General features: G+C 30.1%; 2 protein-coding genes across 2 annotated transcripts; one reads left to right on the top strand and one right to left on the bottom strand.

The window, feature by feature from the left end:
- The first annotated feature begins 14,704 nt into the window (after positions 1–14,704).
- LOC112705599 (protein WALLS ARE THIN 1) lies at positions 14,705–17,349 on the top strand. Its single transcript, XM_025756470.3, has 4 exons — positions 14,705–15,048; positions 15,132–15,194; positions 15,278–15,949; positions 16,978–17,349. Exons 1-4 carry the CDS (start codon positions 14,828–14,830, stop codon positions 17,168–17,170), a joined length of 1,149 nt encoding a protein of 382 aa, XP_025612255.1. The 5' UTR covers positions 14,705–14,827; the 3' UTR covers positions 17,171–17,349.
- Positions 17,350–21,703: 4,354 nt separating this feature from the next.
- LOC112708286 (protein NRT1/ PTR FAMILY 8.2-like) lies at positions 21,704–25,281 on the bottom strand. Its single transcript, XM_025760473.3, has 4 exons — positions 25,136–25,281; positions 24,824–25,041; positions 22,906–23,450; positions 21,704–22,678 (listed from the first exon to the last, which is right to left on the bottom strand). The coding sequence occupies exons 1-4, from the start codon at positions 25,239–25,241 to the stop codon at positions 21,880–21,882; spliced, it is 1,668 nt and encodes a 555-aa protein (XP_025616258.1). The 5' UTR covers positions 25,242–25,281; the 3' UTR covers positions 21,704–21,879.
- Between the last annotated feature and the right edge of the window lie 185 nt (positions 25,282–25,466).

Raw genomic sequence — 25,466 nt, 5'->3', positions numbered from 1 at the left:
TTAGTAAATATCAATTAGGTATTGCTGCTATGTATATGGTCTTAGAAAAAAATAATATATGAACAGTTATTTAAACAAGAAAAATAGGACTACCACTAATTAATTATAATTAATTCTAATCAACAGAAAAATAAATTTGCAGTTTTTTGTAAATATAAAAATTTAACTTTTAGAAATTCAAGAAGTCAAAATTATTACTTATGAATTTTTTTAATTCTTAATTTAAATCAAGATGTTAGGAATATCTCGTAAAAAAGAAAATGGAAAAAATTGTATATCAATTCTTTTAACTAATATTTTATTTTTAAAAATTATTTTTATTAATCTTTACCAATTCACTTCTCTATTAGTTGACTGTTATCTAAAAAGAAACATTGATTTCCTAGCAAAATTTACAGAAGACATTCTTTACCATTGAAGACAAAGCCATGTTGTTAATTAGAAACCTTCATCAGTTAGCATCTGGTTAAGGTATATATATTCATAAAAGGAGATAGAGGACATCATTGATGGCCATATATTCAAGTGGAGATTTGAATGTGAAGAGATGAGACTATAGAAATAGCGATGGTCCATGCATGTGAAGCACCAACAGTGACTCACTATGGTGCAATTCAACTATGAATTAATGAATCTTCTTTGTCAGCTTTCCAAGATTTTATCCAACACACTTCTTTATTTCTTCTTCAAAGTCAAAGATTCCAATACCATCTTCTCTATTAAGCGAAACATCAACTTCAAAGTTCAAAGTGAACCTAATTAAGCCTGTGCGGTGGGTTGGGTGTGTCCCGGTTCTGGGACCCTTCCATACCACCACATTCCATAGCCGGCCACTTTAATTAAAAGATTTCTAAAACATGCAAAATGAATATGATGAATCTTGGATTTGAGATGCATTATATGAACTTAAGCTTAATAATCATGATTGATTACTAATGAGACGTTTCTCCTATCCTGTCAGATATTATTTCTTCCTACCTTAGATTTCAATTATACTGTTATATTCTACATCGTAACTAATTTACCAACCTTAGCTTCGTAAGGCAGGGAAATATACACATTCATGAGTGAGCCTAATTCAATCCAAAAATTAATTTAAAAGAGGTCAATTATCTTTAGAGAAATATTAGATAACTATTAGAATTTATTATTTTTTTGTTATCAGTTGGTCATCAATATCTAAAAATATGGGATAATATGTTGTTGGATTATTAGACTAAAAAAATTAAATTGATAGTTAAATGATGACCAAAAGTAATAAATTTTAATGCCCTTAACATTCCTCTTGTCTTTGTGTTTATAAATTATTTAGAGTAAATAGCAATAAAGAAACAGTTCAAAATAGAGTTACAACATTTGAAATGTTTTTCAAAAGGTATATATCTTTAATTTTAACTTAATTTACATACATTATTTAGATGGACGACTATAACGACTTGAGTTTAGTCCTACTTATTTAAATAAGTAACCAATTCTTACTATCACTCATATTCATCTAGAAAGATAATCTCAACAATTTTCTTACTAAAAGAGAGTAATCAACTGAGATTACTCAAAAGGTGGTAATTGATCTCACCTCTACACTTATATATAACCTGATACTCTCAGATATTTTTCGAATTCCAATTTACTAAAAACTTGTCTAAAACTCTTGTTAACTTAAACATCAGAATCTTTTGCAGATAAGTAACAACCCTCCCTCCTCACGACAAACTCGGACGGCACCACCTCGACACCAGAAGATGTCGAACGCTACCCCAAAAAAATTTGTACCTCACGTTTTCAGGCACAAATTCATCCAGTAACTCTCGAAACAGTTTCTAAATATTCTCGTCTAGTTTTTGTTTATTATTATAATTGAGCCTCCCTCAACTACTAATGTATGTCTTCATCATAAAGAAATGATAGCTCTTTAAGTAATATCACACCAGGGGGTCGGTTTTTGGTATATGTTTACATATAAGAATTAAAGTAATAAGTTGTTGAATATATATTTGAGATAACCTATGATGACTTGAAGATAAGAATCAAGCAAATAAAATACGGAGTTATTATTAGACACACAAATCAATATGAAGTGCAGTGGTGAGCTTCAAGAGAAATTTTGGGGGGCCAAAAGTTTTAATTTGATTTATAGGAAAAATTTCATCCAATGCAGAGAAAGAGTTTAACTCAGAACCTACAAGTTGGTAGAGCCTTGAAAGTAGTTGTGCACCAGTTGAAGTATACTACTTATTTTATAAATAAAGCTTATTAGCGGGCCATGGCCATGGAGTATTGTGGCTCCTTGGTATGAAATACTAATAAGGATAAAACAGGACGAACAGGGCCAAACTTTGAAAAGGAGGTTATATATTGTGGAGATGGATATTTTTTAGGAGGAATTCATCATTTCATCCATAATCAACACGAAAGATTGCTTGGTCAAAAAGGTAAAGTTCGAAATAATTCACATTATTGAAGCTCATAGCATGGTTTTTTTTAAACAAAAAATTATAAGGACACGCAACTTATATTGATATAATTAACTTGGACCAAGATGACCAAAATTTAATAGCTGTTGATATATAAGTGGTTTTAACCCAAAAAAAAAGGTGAAATTAAATTGATCGCCAAAACAGTTGTGGGGTTCTCGTAGGACGTTATAAATATGGCAACTACTCAAATGAAGATGCTAAAAACATCTTTTTATGAAGATTCTTGTGTTAAAAGTGTACTTTGTTTGTTTAGCCACACTTTAAAAAAAATAACACTTTTGCAACACATCAAAATCAAACCATACATTTTATCATCTAATGGTAAAAAAGAAGTATCTTCATATGAAGACAATAGTAAAATCTTCATGGTAGTATCCACCTATAAATATATCATTCATGTTAGTGAAACTGCAGTGTCTTGATGTGAGTATGAACAAATTTTCTTGTGACAAAAGTTCGAAAAAGAAAGAAAATAACAATCGCTGGTGGGATTTAATGGGTAGTGGTAGGGACTAGGGATCATAACGTAAAAACATGAGAGAAAGTAATAAGCATAAAGTGAGGAGTGATATTAATTAATTTTCAAACTATGGAACTGGAATGTATGGTTAGATCCAGAATTCCAGATTACATGTCTCATTATTATATTCTTATTAACATCCTATTAATAAGAATTAGACACATGATAAAAATAAAATTAAAAAAATAATAACAAAAAAAATTTAAATAGATATAGTTAAATTTTCTCGATAAAATATGAACAAAAATATAATACTGAGAGATGATTTAATTTCTTTCCAATTTGTTTATGGTTACAAAAGGTACGGATCCAAAAATGTTATTATGGGGCAATAATACATATAATATTAAAAATTATGTAAAAATTATATAATATAAGATGTATTACAAAAATATACCAATGAAGAATATGTTTTAAAGTACAAAAAATATGTGTATATTTTTTATTAACGAAGTGGTCAATTCTTCATATCATAAAATTCATTGATAATAGAATTTGTGTCAAATTTTTTAGCAATTTTTTTTCAATATAATTAAAAGACAATTAGCAAAAAATTTATCTTTTATTTTATTTCTGAGTTATTATTCACAATATTTATAGTTTAAAAAAATCTCTTAATTATAGCAGTTAAAACAGAGAAAATTAATACTAAATAAATAAAAAAACAGTTAAAAAAAGAATTCACTATATAAAATTTAAAATTTTTTATTTAATTAAAAAATATTAATAATAATATTTTTTATATTTTTTAATATTATTATTTATTTTTAAATATTAAAAATAATTAATATTTAAATTGAATTAAATTATTATTTATATTATATTAAATATCAAATAATTTTTTTTAAATTAAATATATACATAATATCTTATTATTATTAATTTTTTTAAAAAAAATTGGGAGCAGGCTTCCACTGGCCCGTATGTCCGTCTTACGATCTCTTTCAGTTAATACTCAATTGCACTTCACTTATTCAAGCTACGATTGGCTTCCCTCTTTTATTAATACTATATCGTTGTATTAATTATATCTATATCCTTAAAAAAGCAAGATTTTGTGAAGTGGATATACCGCAATGCGGCTACTTTAAAAATTTGGATTTATCGAAAATGACTAAGCCTATTATAATTTGTAACCTTAACCGAACCTTTATTTAGGCTATGTTTATTTATTCATTTTCTAGGCTCTTTATATTATCAATGATATATAATTTGTTATGTAAAGATAAGTTTGAAGCTTTTTATTTTTGTTAGAAATAGTGAGATTCTCCAAATCTCATACTAAGAATAGTTAAAATGTATATAGTTATTAAAAAAGTTTAACCTAAATATGTACTCAGAGATATGACGTTCTGTATGAATATTAAAACCTTAAGTATTGTTTAGACAATTTTCTTTTTGGATTTGCATCCCGTGTTTTCCGTTCCTTTAATTTCATAGGTTTATTATTATTATTAGTCCTATTTGATCACCACCACCACATTAGTTTAAGTGTCTATGCACTATTTATTACAAACTGAGTAAACAACAATATTTATCTTTAATTTGATACATCCAGCCTATATATACACTTTGAATTTCCAAAGCTAACGCTTTTGCTTTTGCTATTCAATCTGGCTGCTCAAATAATGGCCAGGATTATATATATATATATATATATATATATGAGTAATGCTTAGAGTCAGCAATTTTAGTATTTTGTAACCATTAATTGGTTATCAATAGTATTTTAAATGGTGTGAGATTATATCCAATGATAAAAAATTACTCTTTTCTTTTGATGGTTAAGTACTGCCCAGAAACACAAAAGTTACTGGCCCTAGACTTTTCATATATATATATATATATATATATATATATATATATATATATATATAATGACTTTTTTGAACAACATAAATAATGAGTCTTAAAATTGGCTCAATTCAAATAAAATACATTACACTCTAAATTACTCACATAAATCTTAATATTAGAATAATCATCTGCACACCTAGTGAATTGAACATCTGATATATTCATTGTTTACATTGTTTAATATTTTCATTATGTACCTATACTTTTTCTATATATATAGGTGTGTCTTTGGTGGTCACATTGTTCAGGTGATTAAGCTGTGAAGATTGTTAACAACTGACACGTGAAATGTTGATAGTGTTTTATCGATTTTTAACAAATCGAAATGGTTCAATATCTAATTATCTGAAAGCGAAATATATTTCTCTTATGAGTACCAGTTTTTAAAGGTGTAACAAAGTCTCTTTCGATTGAATTAAAACAATAAAAAAATTGAAAGAAAAGCAAAGCTAACTTGAAAGTAATAAAATAACTGAATTGAATTTAAATAAAGCAATAAACTATTTTTTATGGGATCGAAGGACTTTGAAATAAAAAACAAAGTACTGAATCTTAAAGAAAATGAAAAAAAGTAAATGTGCTTTAAAGATAATTTTGTAATTAAAATAAAGATTATAAGAAATTTAAAAAAATTAAAAGACATGAAAGGAACTCTACAGAAAAGAAAGCTCATAAAAGACTCAGGAATTTGCTGGGAATACGAATATGCGAGAATATTTTCTAATTCGAGATTCAACTTTCGTTTCTTCGATCTTATACCTATTTATAGAAGTTTTCGACCAATCAGATTCAAATGTAACTCCCACGTGCATTAATCTTTGAGTAACCATTCCCACTCTTTTGTACAACATTGGTAACTTCCAACAATCAGCTCTACGTGTTCTTCTTCTTTGATCAGGTTTACGGAATGACTTCTACCTCTTTTTCTCAAAGAATCCTTCTCGATAAGGATTACATTTCTCGAAAAAATATTTATTGTATCTTGACCTTGATGTCTTTGAAATTATATAATTTTTCGACTAACAAATCGCCCCTTTAAAATTGATGCGTCTATCGAGCTATCAGTTTAAACACTCAATCCTAATTTTCTTCAAAACTTAAAGACCTATAACTAAACAATTAATTTAAACATGGCTCATTATTACCCATGTTTCCACTTCCTTTAAAAAAAATAACGTCCACGATGGTCTGTTTTCCCACGAATGACTATCTTCTCTTTCCTTTAATTGTGGCTTCTCAAAAGAAGTCGATTCGTTTTCAAAATTTGAAATTTTTTTTTTTAAAACTTTCTTTATAAACCTTTCTTTATAAACCTTTCATCTTCATAGCTCATTTTTCTTTTCCAATTCGTCTTCTTTCAAACAGCTACCCTAGTCTTTTCCTTAAATCTCTTGTACACCTTTCTTTATTCTATACCAAATCAACACTCATTTCTTTTCCTTCTCGACATCAATGAATTCTTCTAAAACTCCAAAGACTTCAACAACTCAAGACAAAGAAAAACAAGTTATGACTGAATCTCATGACCAGTCTAACCTGAGAATACTATCTCAATCAATGACACTGTCATTGAGGATCCTGAGAATATTACGAGTGATAAGAAAATTCTTGTCCCTTTTACTGTTGAAGACGATACTTACTGTTTTGTCGGCCCTTTACAGATCTCTGAACAAACCAAGAAAAATGCTCATTTCTTCCCAAGTGTCGAACGGAAAGATTTGCTTATCAAACAAAGTTTTTCATAGCACCCTTCATTGACAATAAAAAATCTTTCAGAAATAATTATAAAATTACCTTTAAAACTGTCGATTTCCTCGCTTGGTACCAACAGCTGGAACCAGTAAAAGGCAAAGCTTGGAGAACACAAGGTATTCACGAACTCCTTCGTCTTTCTCATTTCACACCAACTACCCATCATTGGATGATCGGCGCTGCGCTCTGTTTTTGGAACAAAACCACGAACAACTTTCATCTCCCATGTGGAATGGTTGGCCCCACACTTTTCGATGTGGCCGCCATTACTGGACTATTGATGGGCAATCCTATGATCACATTCGATATGAAACCCACCAAATCTTACAACATTATCCAAAAGAACTCTTATGAGGACTTCATTAAACACAATATGAGTAGAGAAAACAGTTTTGTTACAGACGACGAAAGTGTAGCTTTCTTATACTACTAGTTGAATGCTATCGTCTTCAGCTCGAGGAACATCTCGATGCAAAAACTATTTATTCACTAGCTGCCTTACTTCACAAAGGGCACAAACTCAATCTGGACAAATTGCTTTTAGAGAATCTGTATGATAAATTGGGACAACTAGTTGACGGTCTCTGAAAAAAGTCTTCAATCAACGCTAGGGATCCTTTTGACTTCTACAACTTTGGCTGAATGCTATTTTTGAAAAACATATGAAAAAGGGAGGGATCACAACTTCAAACAAATAACACATTGAAGGTATTTGATTAATTACTCTTCAACCAAATTTCCAAAATGCCAACTCAACTGAAGAACTCTTTTGGGAAGCATTCTCAAAATTCCATTCATGCAAAAGTTTTTGAAATGAGGAATTATTGCTTGTCCCTTTCATGAATCGAAGGTGTGGTCTGTTCTGGTTCCAACGACTCTTTTTTTCCGCTATTGATGATAACCCGTTGAACAACACCATTTGGGCCAACTTCCTTGCTGTTCAGGTGTTTCCAACAAGAATTTCTCAATACAAGAAAGAGCAATTCAAAATTACCCTCCACGCACCCTATTATGTTGCAAGACAAATGGATTTTTCACAAGCTCTTCCAGCGATTCTGATTCCAATGACTCATCAAAGACTTCTTTTCCGTTTTCACATCTCAAACCTAGTAGATCTGCCCAGGTATAATTATTTACTATTTTAGCTTTGGGTCTCATCGATTTTCATTTTATTTCACTTATGACTATTTTTATCAAGACAAAGGCTGGAAGGACCATTCAACTAATGCCTTCTGTGTCGATAATACAAATCGATCCAGAAAAGTAAGAAGATCATCATTTGAGCTCATCCTCTTTAGGTGGCAAAATGATCTCTCATTATATGCCTGAAGCCCAAAAACCTCTGATGAGCGGATATTTTATACGCTTTTTGGTAGTATTTTCATATAGTTTTTAACATGTTTCATTCACTTTTTGTTATGTTTTTATTGATTTTTATTCAAAAATCACATTTTTGGACTTCACTATGAGTTTGTGTGTTTTTTCTGTGATTTCAGATATTTTCTGACTGAAATTGAGGGACCTGAGCAAAAATCTGATTCAAAGGCTGAGAAAGGACTGCAAATGCTGTTGGATTCTGACCCTCCTGCACTCAAAGTAGATTTTCTGGAGCTACAAAAGCTCAATTGGTGCGCTTTCAATTGCGTTGGAAAGTAGACATCTTGGTCTTTTCAGCAATATATAATAGTTTATACTTTGCCCAAGATTTGATGGCCCAAACTGGCGTTAAACGCCAGCCAGAAACCCTTTTCTAGCGTAAAATGCCAGAACTGGCACCAAAACTGGAGTTAAACGCCCAAACTGATACCCAAACTGGCGTTTAACTCCAAGGATGGCCTATGCACGTGAAAGCTTCAAAGCTCAGTCCAAACACTCACCAAGTGGACCCCGAAAGTGGATTTCTGCACTATTTGCACTTAGCTCATTTTCTGTAAACCTAGGTTACTAGTTTAGTATAAAAACTACTTTTAGATATTCATTCAGGATGCATGACATTTTTTTTACATTTCATATTGTATCTTCTATGGCATGAGTCTCTAAACCCCATAAGTAGGGGTGAAGAGCTCTATTGTGTTTCAATGGATTAATGCAATTATTATTGTTTTCTATTCAATCACGCTTGATTCTATTCTATTATAAAAAGTAGTAATATTATTGTCTTATAAATTTTTTAAAATTAAATTGTACCTTTCTAAAAAATTATTTAGGAGTTTATAAAAAAGTTAAAAAAATTACTTCTCTTATAATCAAGGACGGATCCACTCATGTGGGTGTGGGAGCAAGCGCTCCACTATAATTAAAAATTTTATTTAGTAGTATATAATAATATTTATTTGTCCCCACTAAATTATTAAATTTGACCCCACAATAATTTTTTATTCAACTTTTGACACTTGATAGCCAATTTAAGAACTTCATATTAGATGTCCATTATAATGATCAATTTTCAAATTTAAATAAGATTGGTGATCTTTCTTAGAAATCGACTCGAAAGAATATTATTTATCTATTTGTGTTTCTTCTTTTAAAATTAGCTTTAGTTTTTTTCGTAATAACTACACTAATTGAATGAACTTTTTCAACTATGAATATCATCAAAAGCTAATTTGTATGAAAGTTGAGTTTTAAATGATTGTTTAACGACATATAAAAAAAAGACATTTTAATTATATTGTCAAGGTTTCAAAATATGAAATATAAAAAATTATTTTAAATTATATGTTATTATTTAAATTACTATTTTAGTATTTTAATTTGTAATTAGATATTTAAAAATCTAATCATATTTTACAATAACAAAATATAATTATAATAATAATTATGCTACATATACATAAAATAATCATTTGTACAAAATAAATCTTAAAATATAAATTTAAAATATAAAATACATATTAAAAATAAGTTAAATAATATATGTATTTATACACAAATTTATAATAAATAATTTGATAGCTAATTTTTTTATATAACCGTAATATTTTTATTATAAAAATTATTATAATGTTATATATATTTCACCTTCACTATTAAAATTTTTTGAATCCATCACTGTTTATAATATTACTATTTTTTATCACATTTTTATAAAATAAACACTTTTAAAACTAAAAATTCAAATACAAAATAACTTATTTATAAATTATTTTTAATATAGTTATTTATTATTTAAATTATTTATTTAAAAGAAACTTAATTAAATTATTTATCAAAGACTGGGGCATCGTGTTTAGCATGATTTCTAATTTAGTCATACCTTTAGTCATGACATATGTCAATTCTTTATTAGTTGGTCAATCCTTAGTCATTATAAGTATAAGTATAACCACTTCAAGCCTAACCACCACAGTCGTGGTCTTATATATCGTAATTCAAACTTGTTAGCCAGCCATTACTTTAGAGTTTAGCCATCACTTCTAGGCTACTAAAATTGAGGTTTTCTTTTAGGTCCTTATGCTATGGCCATTCAATTTGCTTTCAAATCTATGTCATCCTAGAAAGGTTCGTTCATCTCTTGGGGCGTTTCCTTTTATCAATGTACCCATAAAAAAAGATACAAGTTAAGCATGATTATGATTTAGCATTTTGTTTTGCAACTCTCATACGGTAAGGTAACATTTTCAATCAAAGCATTTACCCACCACGATCATTCAACTTTTATGCTTTACACAAATATGTATATGAACTAACCTATAATGTTAATCTGGTTCTTCTATTATCAATAATCAATTATCATTCATCCCAATTTGAAGATGACTAAACATGAGTGACCAATTAATAAAGTGCACATGCTAATATATCTATGGGAACCATGCAATGAATGCAACCAGAAAAGCAGCTATTTAGCATCATGTGATGGGGCATGAGGAGTAATAGCGCCATTTCTCTGATATATTAATTCCCTCTTTTTTTCAGCAATTTAATCATCGCTTTTTAGATTGTGTCATGCAAACTTCTTAAACCAACCAACAATCCAACATATTGGTGTCATTTACAGTCAGCGGATATTATGTGCTTCACGCAACATTATTATTACCTACTAATAATGCATAATTAATTGACTCTGCATGCTGCTATTCATATATCTTTCATTATATGAACTTGGCGTGACCTAGTTACTTTAATTTGCATTCAAAATTAACCTTAATTGTAATTAACACGACCAATTATATGATAATTGGTTCTCATTAAAAAAATATGAGTAATACAAAATAACCAACTTTTCAGTTAATATTAATTATTTTTTTAAAAATATTTTATTTCCTTTAAATTTTAAATCTTAAATCATAGACCTTTAATTTTATATCATAATTATAAATTATAAAATCTAAATTCTCAAAAAAAAAATGAAAATTTTTGGAATTATAAGAAATTCATTAACTAAAGATTAATTTCCTATACTTCATAAAAAAATACATATATATGATAAATAAATTACTAAATATTTGTCCATGCAATTAGAAAGAAACACACACATCAAAACGCCACAATGGAAGTGGATGTTAGATATTTATGTGATGGGGTACTGAAGTTGAATTTGATTTTGGAAAATTTATTTCGAAATTAGAGAAAGATATATGATACCCGACTAAAGCTTTTCTTTTCTTTTCTTTTCTTTCAAATTAAATTGAGAAAGGTGGTGGTGGGAGGGGCATCATGTCTGTTTAAAGCGAGGAGGGGCTTTTCAGCAATCCGCATATTGTGCTAACTTTGCATTGGGAGTGGGAATCTCACTTCATTAGCCTCCTTTAATACCCCATATCAATATCATTAATATTCATTATACACAGCAAAATTTCTCATTTATGCGTTGACCGCTGTTTAATTTGAACTTCTAATTTTTTAAGCAATGAGTACCGGTACTAGAAAATGGAACCTACCACAAAAACCGGAAGAAATTATATGGATTTTTTTTATTATATTTTTTTATATATTTTATCTTCTATATTAAAAATGATTGATTAAAAAATAAAACAGATAAAAGTTTTATTTTTTACACCATAAAAATATAAAAAAAATTATATAAAAAGTGATGCAATCATTATTTTTAAAAAACTATATATATTATAAAAAAATTATTTTTGCTAGGTAGACAATGACTTTTGTAAATAAGATGAATAATGAATTCTTGAATTGACACAATAAAGTAAAAAAATACTCCATCATCAAATTATCTCTTAAACCTTAACATTAGGATAACCATCTGCACAACTAATGAATTGAACATCCAGTAATTGTAATTGTTAACTGTGCATGAGTAAATCGAATCAAAAGAAATAACCATCAAATTAAAAATAATAAACATAATCATTTGCATACCTATTAAATTGAACATCTGACATATCAATTGTTCACATTATTTAATATTCTCATTATCTACCTATATTTTTTTTTAAAATACATGCATGTTATATAACGCGGTACTCTACATGTCCTACTAAGACAACAATAATAATCAATTTAAAAACAGAGTGTCATTACATATTCAAGTCTTTTTTAAACTAAATTTAATTAAATTAGTTTAAATTCAACAAAATTTACTCACACAACATATGTGCATAAAATCACACAATTTTTCTTTATGTTTTTTTTTATGTTTTTTCGTACGTCTCCTTCTTCTTTTTCTATTGGTGCTGTTGTTGCTGTATTTTAATTTTGTTTTTTCTTCTCCTCTTCTTTATATAATATTGCAGTTGTTTATTTTTTTGTTTGATCTTAAAAAAAATAAGAAGAATTAAAAAAAACTAAAATAAGAAGAAGATAAAAAAAAGAAAAAGATAAAAAAAAAGAAACAGTAGAAAATAAGAAAAAAGAAAAATTTTGAATTATGTATAATATTTATTTAAAAAATATACTGAAATTGCTTAACAATAACACATAAATTTATTAGTTTTGATATCGAAATTTTGCTACAAAAGTACAAAAAAATATTGTTTATTCTGAATTGCAATCTTATTAAGTTGAATGAATGTAGATTCTTCTTCTTCATACTGATTTTGTAGCATTATGTGTGTTTCTTTTTTTTTTTATTTTTTTTATTATTGTTAAAAAATAAAACAAAAATAATCATAAGAAGGTAAAATAAGAAGGAGAAGAGGACCAAGAAAAAGAAGAAGACGAAAATGATGATGATGATGATGCTAATAAATAAGAAGGATGAGGAGGAAGAGTTTTGAGTCATCATTAAGTAATTTCGCTTCATTTTGATGTAATTTTGGTGCATTTTAAATTTAAATAAGGTGTATTTAATTTGGTCTGAACTTGTTTTGAATTGAGTTTGTTTGTATGTCGTCATCATTAAGGAATTTCAGTATATTTTGAATTTAAACTATTATATGTATAAGAAAAAGATGACGATGATGACAATAACAATAATGATAATAATAATAATGACAATGATGATGAAGATCGAAAAAAAAAGGAGAAAAATAAAAGAGAAGAAGAGATTCAAATGAAAAAAGGAGGAGGAAGAGGTGATGGTAATAACAGTAACGATGATAATAAAAGAGAAAGACGAGGAAAAAGAAAGAGAAAGAGAACAGCAACATCAATAAAGAAGTAACATAGGTGAAGAAGAGCGCGCGTATAAATTTAAACTTTTGATAACAACTTAATTAGATTTGGTTAGTTATTTTACTTAGTTGGGTATTTTACTTGGTTGCGGAGCTTTTTCTAAAAAAAATTGTACAAAATTTAATAATACACGTTTATATTGGTTAGTTAATAACTTATTTTGATTTATATATTTCAAATTTATCCCTAATATAATATAGTATAGTAGTACTATAGTTTTGTGTGTAACAACTCACTACATGAATAGGAAAAGAAGAAAGAAGGGTTTAGTGGGGTATAGGGTTTGATGAAGATGAGAGCGCATGGGTATCCACCACCCCACTCGTGCGTGCTATCTATCAATGGCGGCTCGCCAATTGCTCAAGCCCCAAGGTCTGAATCTCATCATGAATGCCACGGTCTCATAGCCACCCGAACCAAACCTCTCATCACCTCTGCTATGTCAATATTCCTTAGAGCGAGGTTAAATTCAGCTCTTCCGTGATCCATTCTACCATCTTAATAACAAAAAATTTGGTGGAAACAACTTTTTTGGTAAGTTGTTGAAAACATTGTTTTTGCCTTAGAAACCCACTACATGTAATTAGAGTATGAAGAGAAAATCACACCGTAAAAGGAAAAATATGAAGAGCTAATGAAATATTTATACAATGTATATAATAGAGGTTTATGGAGTATTAGAGATATAATTATTAGTATTATATTTTTCTATCAACTGAAATTTTTGGGGTTCATTTTATAACTCAATAGCCATTGTATACATTGTACAAATAGTCCATTATCTCCCTAGCGGAATCCAATAAACAATTATTAGTATAAAAGAGCGCAAGACTTGATTAATAAAACTTGTACGTTAAAGTGGTCTCTCTATAGAGTAATAGTCCACCACTTTCTTGTCACAACTCACAAATGTTTTCATTCTGTATAATAAGTCATTATACAAAATATCTTTATATAAAAATTATAATTAAAATATTAATCATGTTAGTGATATATTGAGATTATCTATTAAAATTAAATATTAATATAAAATATATATTAAAAATAAATTAAATTATATATATTTATATATAAATATATAGTAACTAATTTTAATAGTTAATTTTAATATAGGTATAATATTTTTATTAAAATATAAATATATATTATATTAAATAATATAATTATTAAACTAATAATCAGGTTGTGTATATAAAAAAAATCATTATTGAATTATGGTATAAATTCATATTTGATATTTTATAAATTTTTAATTTTTATTATAACTAATTTGATAACTATTTTTTAAGGTTTAAGAAATATTTTTATTAAGTTACTTATCAACTTTTAATTATAAGTTTTATATAAAAACATTTTTATGTAAATTGGAAGAATGTATTTGGTTAAAAGCCCCTTTTTTTTATTGGTAAAAATTGCGGTTGGAGGTGTCTAGTCAGCAAAGATGGTGGGAGACAAGCAAAAACATTTTGAAGGGTAGTTGTGGGGTCAAAGCCCCTATAAGGCTATATTTATACCCTCGCTCTTTGCATCCCCTCTTCACCACTTCTCACATACACTAGCTTTCTATAGCTAGCTAGACTACTATTATTGTCATTATCTCTTGTTGAATTATTTCTAGCTTAGCTAGTTTGTTTCTCGATCAGATCCAATGGCTGATTCAGGATCCTCATCGTCAAGGAGGATGTGGTGCTCCATCCCAGAGAAGCTTCAACTACATGGTGCCATGCTGGCACTCCAGTTTGGCTATGCTGGCTTTCATGTTGTCTCAAGAGCTGCCCTTAACATGGGCGTTAGCAAACTTGTCTTCCCAGTCTACCGCAACATCATTGCTTTTCTCCTCCTCCTTCCCTTTGCATACTTCTTGGAGAAGTTAGTACTCGAAATAAAGTTTGATGTTTCTAAAATAAACTTATCTTTGATCTTAGTGTTTAATCTTTTTAATTTGTGCATAGGAAGGAGAGGCCTGCCATTACTTTAAACTTCTTGCTGCAGTTCTTTCTTCTGGCACTTGTTGGGTACGTATAGTAGTGTATAGTTTTTTAGTTTTATGATACATACATTGATCGTTATTCATTTATATGCACATACGTACATGCAGGATTACAGCGAACCAAGGGTTTTACTTGCTGGGATTGGACAACACATCTCCAACATTTGCATCTGCAATACAGAACTCTGTCCCAGCCATTACATTTCTCATGGCAGCCATACTCAGGATAGAGAAAGTGCGGCTCGACAGAAAAGATGGCATGGCAAAGGTAGCCGGAACAGTATTCTGTGTGGCGGGGGCGTCCGTCATAACACTCTACAAGGGTCCAACCATCTACAGCCCAGAACCACCGCTGCAGACCGCAGCCATGAGCTTAGGGGCGGCAGCAGAAGAGGGAAAGAACTGGACCCTGGGATGTGTCTACCTCATTGGCCATTGCTTGTCTTGGTCCGGTTGGCTCGTCCTGCAGGCTCCGGTTCTGAAGAAGTACCCGGCTCGGCTCTCCGTGACTTCCTACACGTGCTTCTTTGGACTGTTGCAATTCCTTGCCATTGCTCTGGTGGTTGAAAGAGATGTGAATGCTTGGATTTTCCAATCAGGTGCTGAAGTCTTCACTATTGTATACGCGGGAGTGGTTGCTTCCGGCATAGCCTTTGCGGTGCAGATATGGTGCATTCACAGAGGTGGCCCTGTGTTCGTGGCGGTGTATCAGCCAGTCCAGACTCTTGTCGTCGCTGTCATGGCTTCCCTTGCTTTGGGTGAACAGTTCTACTTAGGCGGGTTCGTTCTCTTCCTCCTTAATTTCTCCTTTCTCACACTATAGCCACACACCACACTCATTTTATTTACTTTTTGTTTCCCACCCTACCATGCATGGCTCATACCTTTCTCTTATCTTACAACTATAGTACTTGCAAACTAAAATTAGCTATCAAAATTAATTACTAAAATATAAATATATAATAAAAATAAACTAAATTATAATATTTATATACAAATATGATGAATAATTTTATATACAAATATGATGAATAATTTTAATAGTTAATTTTAGTATATAAGTAATATTTTTATTTATTTTATATTGAGAATATTATTTTTTATATAAATTTAAAATATTAAAATTGAGGTGATTAATTATTTTCATAAAAATATATATTTTAATATAAAAATTATATTTTAAATTGTTAGATAATTTAATTAAATATATTTAATTAATTAGTTTATAATATTATTTTTATTTTAAAATATACAATTATATACTATCTATATATTAAAATTAACATCTAATATAAAATAAATATTAGAATATAAATATATATTAAAAATAAATTAAATCACACATGTATTTATATACAAATATATTGGTAGTTGATATTAGTGTGATAATAATTTTTGTAAAATATATCCATAAAAGTATCTACCTAAAATTAAACTCTAAAACAGGACCTAGCGGGTACAAAAGCATCCTAAAGGTGAAGGCTTCTAGCCCTCCTTAACTTTCTTTTACAAAAAGAAGTCGACTATACCAAACAAAAACATACACACTCGAATCAAAGGCTTCTTTCAATAATGATTCCACGTTCTAGAGGCTTATTAAAAAGTTCGTACAATTTTCTTTTTTGAAAAAGTCTAGGTCACTGACTTTAATTTAATAAATAATTCTATATTTTTATTCCTTCTCTTGTATTTTCTTCAAAAAGTAGAGGAGGAACATACTTAATTAGTTTATTTACAAGGGAAAGGAATCATTGTTATGCATGTGATTGATATTAAAAGAGTTATGCATGGTTGTTGTGGATGTATAGGATCATTGGAGCAGTTTTGATCGTAGTGGGTCTGTATCTAGTCCTGTGGGGTAAATCCGAAGAGAAGAAATTTGCATCTCAATCGCAACATGTCATTGCTTCTGGTCCAGAGCACAGTAGCATCAGGCCCGCAAGCCATGCCAAATCATCTCTTACTCAGCCTCTTCTTCCTTCCTCAACGGAAAATGTTTGATCAACTTCAAAAACCCTAACTTCATGCTAAGTTATTATTATTATAGCGTTGCTTTTCCGGGACAAGAAAACGAAAACGAAGCAACCATATCGGTTATATACATTACTACTACTTTATTGTAATGTCACGCTGCTTGTGTGTGTATGATGATGAATGATGGGTTTTTCTTCTTGATTGCATTGTTTTCTCTTTTGTTAATTATTCAACTTAATTAATGTTTTTTTTTTTTAAAGTACAGAGAATCAACTACACCATAAGTTAACTAAGTCAATTTCCTTTATTTTTTATTTTAAAATTTAAAAAATTAAGATAGTAAATATATATATGAGATATATGCTAGACATCATTATGAGATAGAAGGGGAAGGTAATGTAACAAAGACCCACATATATAAATAATTTAACAGACGAACAACACCACATCTTTCAATACAGTACTCACTTATTGTATATTGTTTAAAAATTATTAAAGCTGGCTAAGCATCAAGATTTTTGCTAAGCCATAAGGTAACTGTCATCACTATCACACTACTACTCAAACGGTATAATCATTGTGGTCGGATTTAATCTAATGAAACGATATGATCTATCTCTAATTTAACATCATTGCTTAGATTGGTGGTGCATGCTCGTATAATCCGCGAAAGCGTGACAGACCCAAATAAGTAAGAGCAATTGTAAGAACTAAAAGGGTATTAGTCAAAAACCAGCGAAATACTTTTAGATGAATTTAATATATATGGATGTTTCTTCTGCTAAGTATCAGAATGATTCTTTTTCATACTAAATGGATGTTCTTTTATATATTTTTCGAATTTTTTTGTATTGCAAATGTGAATGTCTCTATTTCTTTAAGAATTTCATATTTATTTTTTAAATTTTATAGATATTTAATTATTTTTGCTAAAATATAATTGAATGTTTCTTTTGTTAAGTATTAGGATGCTTTTTTATATTAAATAAATGTTTTTTTTATAATTTTGTAATTGTGTAGGTTGCAGTCTCTTTAATCATCAAAATGGTACCTAATATCCCAAAACACAGGGCAACATCTTCATATAAACAATGAAATCAGCTTTCTCCCAAACATTGCAAACAAAATTATCAATTGTCTCTTGGCCCAAATAGTTAGCACCGTCCAGCCAATTGGACCTCAGGATCCCAACCTCCAGCTGGAACATGTCGCAAGTATTTTTAAACCATACGGTGGTCTCCAAGATAAAGTTTTTAATCCTTCTAAATTGCTACAAGAAAGAGAAAAAATGTTTCTAAACTATACGGTGGTCTCCAAATAAAAACAAAGTAAATGAAGCATGCTGTACCTTTTCAAGCTGATCAAATCAATCTAGTTGATTAAGCAAATTCATCAGTGTTTTCTGAATCTTACGATCAGTGCGTCCGCATTGGTGAGAGAGAGAAGTCGGTGTGTGTGATTGTTAGAAGTGAGTAGGTTAATATGAGAAAAAAAAAAGTTTTTATAGATTTTAATTAGGTTTATTTAATTAATTTTAAATTTTTTAAATTTTAAATTTTTTAAATTTAAAATTAATTATTAATATAAATTAATGTAATTTTATTTAATTTTTGGGTGATAACCTTTTGTTCCAAATATTTTTCCAATAAGTAATAACAAATAAAGGCACTCGTGCCTAGTGGGTTTTATAAAATGACATTGACAGGCCAAAAAAGAAGCCAGCAGAATTAATTATTGGAGATGCATATGTATCATGTGCACTACCAATGGCCGACCGCACATATATGTGTGTGTTTTACTCATTTTCTACCAATTTAATTTACGTTTAATTTATCCTCTACTGCATATTCCAAGTAAAATCTTATTATATAAATAAATTACACAGCACTTTTTTTAAATGCCATATGTACACTTAGCTTTATGGCATACACATGTATTATATATGGCGAGTTTTTTGGTGGTTGGATACTGGTGACTAACGGTGATCATGCTTTGATTCACTAATAACATCATAGCATCTGGTCCCAAAATTTTTTAGGAATGAGCGAAATAATGTCGTTGAGGAATATGCAATTAAAGATAAACACAGTAATTTTTGTAAGTTTGCTGGGAAAGTATTTATATAATTTTACAACTGAAAAATAATTTTTGCTTCTTTTTAAAATAAAAGTCTTGATGTTCTACTGGATAAGAAGCATCACCATGGTGGAGTAACGTACCAACAGAAAATGAATACGTATGTTCTTTTACTGAAACTCGAAACACCGTATCTTGGGACTTGGAGCCACTGGAAGAAGTTTCAGTTAGAAGTGTTCGAAAGAACAGCGGCAACTCATAAGCGTCTTCGGCGGATTGATGAGGAAGAAGGGGCATGTTCTCATCAGGTTCAGATTTTTAGTTGGGTATGTCTTCATGAAGGCCATGACAAAAAAAAAGCAGTGAGGGTATTTGTGGAAAATGGTGCATTTGTAGATACAGCGGATGTTCAAAACGAACTCAGTAGCCAGATTGCAAGTTCCATTGGCTTATTAGAGACGAGAAACAAGTTAAGAAAACCGTGACTTTCGACGTGGAAAAATATGGAAGACTTTTAGCCTACCTTTGATGATTTTTAGATGTTGTGGAACCTTTTGAACCAATCTTTTTATTTTTTGTATTTTTCAATTTCTTACATTTTTTTGGGATGATTTAGTTAGTTGTTTATAACTCTTAATTAATATCCAAAATTTTTATCTTTTTTCATTTTTTTTATTAGTCAATTTATCATGGTCAACTATGTCAAAGTTTACCTTCTATTTGTGCTAAATATGCCACATGCCAACATTGCATTGGTTGATCTAATTTAATCACCTTAATCACCATAGTCACCATAAGAAAAAATCACCATAGAAGTCACCTATATATATACCGTATAGAAACCGCATAAATAAACTGTGCTACACTGCTACTAACATTCTACCAATCTAAACCTGAAAACACAGCTAACGTGAACTAATTCTTGTGCAAGATACAAGCTATTTGACAAAATTCGTGGTAAATAGTAGCATGGTTTATTTACCTAACGTGACAGATCCCTATATTGATCACATGCGTCGATAAAGAGAAAGGAATGATAGATGGGATCCGTGATCATACATCATATCGATCGAGTTAAGCCTCCCATTTCTTAAAAGTTTACTTTACTGACATTATTCAATATTGGTAGTTACTTTTCCTTACTTTAGTTTGAACTTTTTCTCCTCGCGAGCTTCTTTAGTTTCCTCTTTATAGACGACATCCCGTTTTATCCTTTGCACTGGTACTAGCCCTGTCAAACTGCCACTGCATAGCTGCGTTGTCCCCAGCAAGATGATGCATCTCTTTTAAAAAAAAATTGTTAGTTAGGGGTAAACATTTTTAATTTAAAAAAATAAAAATGTTATTAATGTTAATTCAAATACAACATTTGAGCCAAAACTCGTTCAGGCAACAATATATATGTATAATATTGACTGATACTTTTTTATCTTCCATAGAAATTTTATATTATATAAAAAAGATTGAAGAGTATATATTGGTTTATTATGAAAACCAAATGAGTGCAATATATATAATTAGTTTTCGCAAATATATTAATATAAGAAAAAGTTTTAAGAATAGTATTTTTATTAAAATTTATTTAATATTTAACTATAAAAAAAGTGTATAATCTTATATTATTAGATATAATTTTTATACCATTAAAAATATTAATAATAACTAATTAATGACTATAAATTATCAAATATACTTACCCTTTAACACTACTAGTAATATAATTTAAATTCCGTGATAGAGCATAAATTAAATTCTTTGTCGTATTTCATACTACTCTTAGTCTTAGAGCACTTTTTAAAGAAAGTGCATGGTGTGGCATAGTATAGAAGGGAGAAGTTTCACATTATGCGCCGAAAGATATTTCTGTTGGAAGATAAAATTAAATGGGACTAAAAGCTAAAAGTACGATAACCCTTGTAGAACTGTTGCAATCATTCATAGGTAAAATGCTAAAGCTTAAAGCCTTAGGCTTAAACTGACTACTCTGTGCAACGACCCAAGAAATTGACAATTCACAATTCTATCATATTTAGATAAGTGATTTACCAGTTTACCTCTCCCCTTTCCTCCAAAGATTATTGGTCTAACCTTCACAGCATGTTATTCTGCAAAGAAAAGTAGACTATATCTAGAATTCTATAGCAGATATATTTGTAGGGTATAATTTGGATACAACATAATTTGAACATTAGAATTATTTAGTGACATTTGTTGGTAATAGGAATTGAGAGAGGATATGGAAACTAAAGAGTAAAGGAGAATGAAATGTATTGTATTGTATTGTATTGAATGATGATTATAGATTGATTACAGAAGCAACTACAAGGTACTATATATAGCAAGCTTACATAATTCTGTTATATAACAGAAAACAGCTAGTAACTGATTTTCCTAAGACAATCACTAGGCTTTAGCTTGATCTTGATCTTTATTTATATTGCTCTTACTTCCTCTATTAGTTGCAATCAACTGTGAATGAGCTAGCTAGTAAAAAATTCATAATAATACTGTAATTCCTGTTTGAAGCCAATTGGCTTGAAATCAGAAGAATGAAGGCATTGAACATTCACGTAGTTATTGTGATTTCAACAAATAATAGTAGTAAAGAATTTCAAAGTCAAAGTCAAAGTCAAAGAATGTGACATGTCACTAGACACTAGCTAGGTACGTGGTTTCCCTTTCCCTTTGTAAGAATAGGCGACGAATACGTAGACGATGAAGTTGAGAGCATTGAAAGCAGTTACGATCCAATAAAAGTAATCCAATCTACTCGCATTAAGATCGTTCCTCAACCACCCTCTGTTTCCTCCACCAGTGGCACCTTCAATGATCTGCACCAACACACTGTTCAACCAGCTTCCGATCCCAAACTCGCACAGAAACATTGCACTGCTAATGCTTCTAGTCCCATCCGTCGCTTCGTCGTAGAAGAACTCCAACTGCCCCACGTAAGTGAATACCTCTGCACACCCAATCATGAAGTACTGAGGGAACAACCAGAACACGCTAATGCTATTCCTTTCGGGGTAGTGCTCGCGTCTTTTCTTTTCCACTAATGCAGCTGAAGCCATGGCAAAGATCGATATGAAGAGTCCCACTCCCATTCGTTGCAGCGATGTGAGGCCACGTGGATGCCCTGTGCGCTTCCTGAGGAATGGGACTACCAACTTCTCGTAGATTGGGACCACTATCACTGCGTTGATGGCGGCGAATACCGGCACAGAACCTGCAGGGATAATGAATTTGCTGCTCAGGTTTCGGTTGCTTATGTTTGCTTGGCTTATGAAGAAGGTTGACTGTTGAGAATAAGTCAGAGCTAGAGCAATGGTGGATGCCCACACTGGAAGGACTCTGATGAATGATTTGAACTCTTCCACCTGTGTCACTGTGCATATCTCCCATCTGTTTCTTCTGTTTGTCCCTTCTGGGTCCACTATCACTGCAGCCTTGTCAAGAAAACTAAAGAAACAGAATTCCATTCATTTTCAAATGAGTTAGTGTTATTGACGCAACTAAAATTAATGAAAGTAGATATATCATAAATTCATATGCAGTTATCTTTACACATAAGTGAAAATTGATAATTAAAAATTATTAAATATAAAGACATATAAAGACAAAATTTTATTTGGAGAATGAAATATTATGAACTTAAGTACTCTGGAGTTGAAAATAGATAAGCTCACCTGTATTGTTGAGTGTGCGGTAGCTTACTAGCACCAACGATGTTAGAGTTTGGGGTTTGGACCTCATAAAGAGGAGTATCAATACCTAGTTTGACTCCTTTAAGATGGTTCCTGAAGGAGGCTACCATGACTTGTAGAAACCTAGTGAAGGGGCTTCCCATAGGTTTTTGAAAACGGTAGTAACGGACACCAAGAAGTAGGATAAGAATGGAGCAAAACATGAAGATGGTGGGTATTCCAAAGCCCCAAGACCACCCTACCTGCTCCTGCACATAAACTGGTACAGTGATTCCAAAGAGAGCGCCAGTGTTGATGGCGAAGAAGAACCAGTTGAAGAATGCAGACTTGTGTACAACTTCTTTGTCGTCTCCCTCGTCGAATTGGTCGGCGCCGAAGGAAGAGACACATGGCTTGATTCCACCTGTGCCCAGTGCAATGAGGGCCAATGCACCGTACAGGAATGCATTTTGGTCTTTGGTTGCTTCTTTGTGTTGCTGTGGGTGCAGATTGCTTAGTGAAGCTGAGAGTGTCAGCATAACCATACCCTGCATCATGCATGCAATTCGCAGAATCAACAAAACCAGCTACACTATCTATGCGTAGCTTGACATAAAAGGTAAATTACTCTATGATTTATATAATATCTATAATTATAATTAAGTTGAATGTTAACCATCATAATTAAGTATATGTTCTTTATTTTTCTTTTTCAACGTACACCTCCTCCACCCTCTGGTGATAACATTCTCAGAGTTCACTATCTATACAACTTTTGTCTCATAAAAGTGATTAAATTCTTGTGCATAATTGTCACCTCATTTTGCAAATTCTATTGATCTCCACTTCATCGACAACAATGTCTTTAATATCTTGAGGATCCGAATCTACAATCTCTTGAAACTTGTATTTGACATCATCAACAACAATATCTTTAACTGTGATTATAACTTGAGAATCTAAAAAATCTTTTTAAATATTTTTATGACTTCTATCATTACGGATCATAAACTCTCCTCTACCTTCAAGTATCAATTGCATTTGTAAAGATCTCTTTCACGTTATAAAACTTATTTGATGAATTACTTTCGATATATATATATATATATAAAATTACTATTGATATAAGTTTAATATATCTAAATGTCAAAGATTATTTCATTTAATAAGTTATTTATCTAATGAATATATCTCAAAGAAAAAATGTTTGTAAACACTAAATTTGATACTAAAATAATTAAGTGATAAATATAAGAAATGATATTTGCATAATGTTTTATAATTTTTTGTAAATTTTTTATAATATAAAAAATTTTATACTTTTAATTTTTTTATCAATCACATAAAAAACCCAAATTTATACCTATAATGTTTTTCTGTGAACATAAGTGAATACAAAAATATTAAAATTTAATTGTTCGGTAGTACAAGGGGAAGCAAATTAAAAAATAATCAGTTATCGAGAATGAATTTTTTTTAATTTGTTTTAATTAATATTGTCAAGTATATATAACTTTTTTCAAGAAGTTTTTTTTTTATTTCGTTTAAACAATATAGAATAAAAGATTATACTTTACAATATTAGATAAAAAAAAATAAAAGGAGTAAAACAATAAATAAATTTTAAAAATTTTATATTTTGAACAGATAAATTTTAAAAAAAGTAATAAAATTCTTTAAAATAATAAATATAGACACATTATTTTTAAATTAATATTTATGATTAAACTAAAAAATTTTAATTTAAACTAATTTTTATTCACATTTATTATTATAAATGATTTTATTGGTATTTTTTTTTTTAATTAAGTCATTCAAAATATGAATCTTTAGAAATTTATTTATATTTTAGTCTAAAATACATGTCTAACAGTCTAAAGACTTAACATAAAAAGAAAAGGAAGGAAAAAAGAAAAGTTACAATGGCATAGATGGAGGAGAAGATGAGGATAGTCCGAAAGCGACCGAAATAAGCGTCAGCAAGGAAGGCTCCGAGAAGCGTAAAGACATAAGCAGCGCCAGCCCACTGGGAGGCGTGCGAAGCTGCGTCTGGAAGCGACTGATGCATTACTGAAATCAAGTAATTCACCATATTCACTCCTACTGCGAAAAACGCCAACCTCTCCACCACCTCGTTCACTGCCAAATCAAACGAACAAACAAACTCCCATTTCATATATAATTTTAGGTAAACATAATTTTGAATCTAGTTTCTCATTTATCCGATCCGTACCTATGATAAAGGGTGACGCCTTCCATCCTCCCGTTGTTCGCTTGTTGGCGATCCTACCCTGCACATCCACGCGACCGTTGCTTACAAGATCACTACTCCATTCCATCCTCTATTGAAGAAGAGAGAGGATGCAAAAATGTATCAGTTTATGGTTGTATACAACTGGAAATTATATATGTACATCCATTAAATTGAGAGAAATAACATGTAAATAATGCAACTCGATAAAACAGTTTGTCTATTTTCAACTTATTTTATATTCTTAAATATTTCATCAAAAAATATGATCACAAAATATTTTCAAATTATTACTTTCCTTCTATATTTTCAC

Source organism: Arachis hypogaea, chromosome 8 (genome assembly GCF_003086295.3).
Source record: "Arachis hypogaea cultivar Tifrunner chromosome 8, arahy.Tifrunner.gnm2.J5K5, whole genome shotgun sequence".
In the NCBI taxonomy this organism is placed as follows: Eukaryota; Viridiplantae; Streptophyta; class Magnoliopsida; order Fabales; family Fabaceae; genus Arachis; species Arachis hypogaea.
This window is presented reverse-complemented; position numbering and strand designations above follow the sequence as displayed.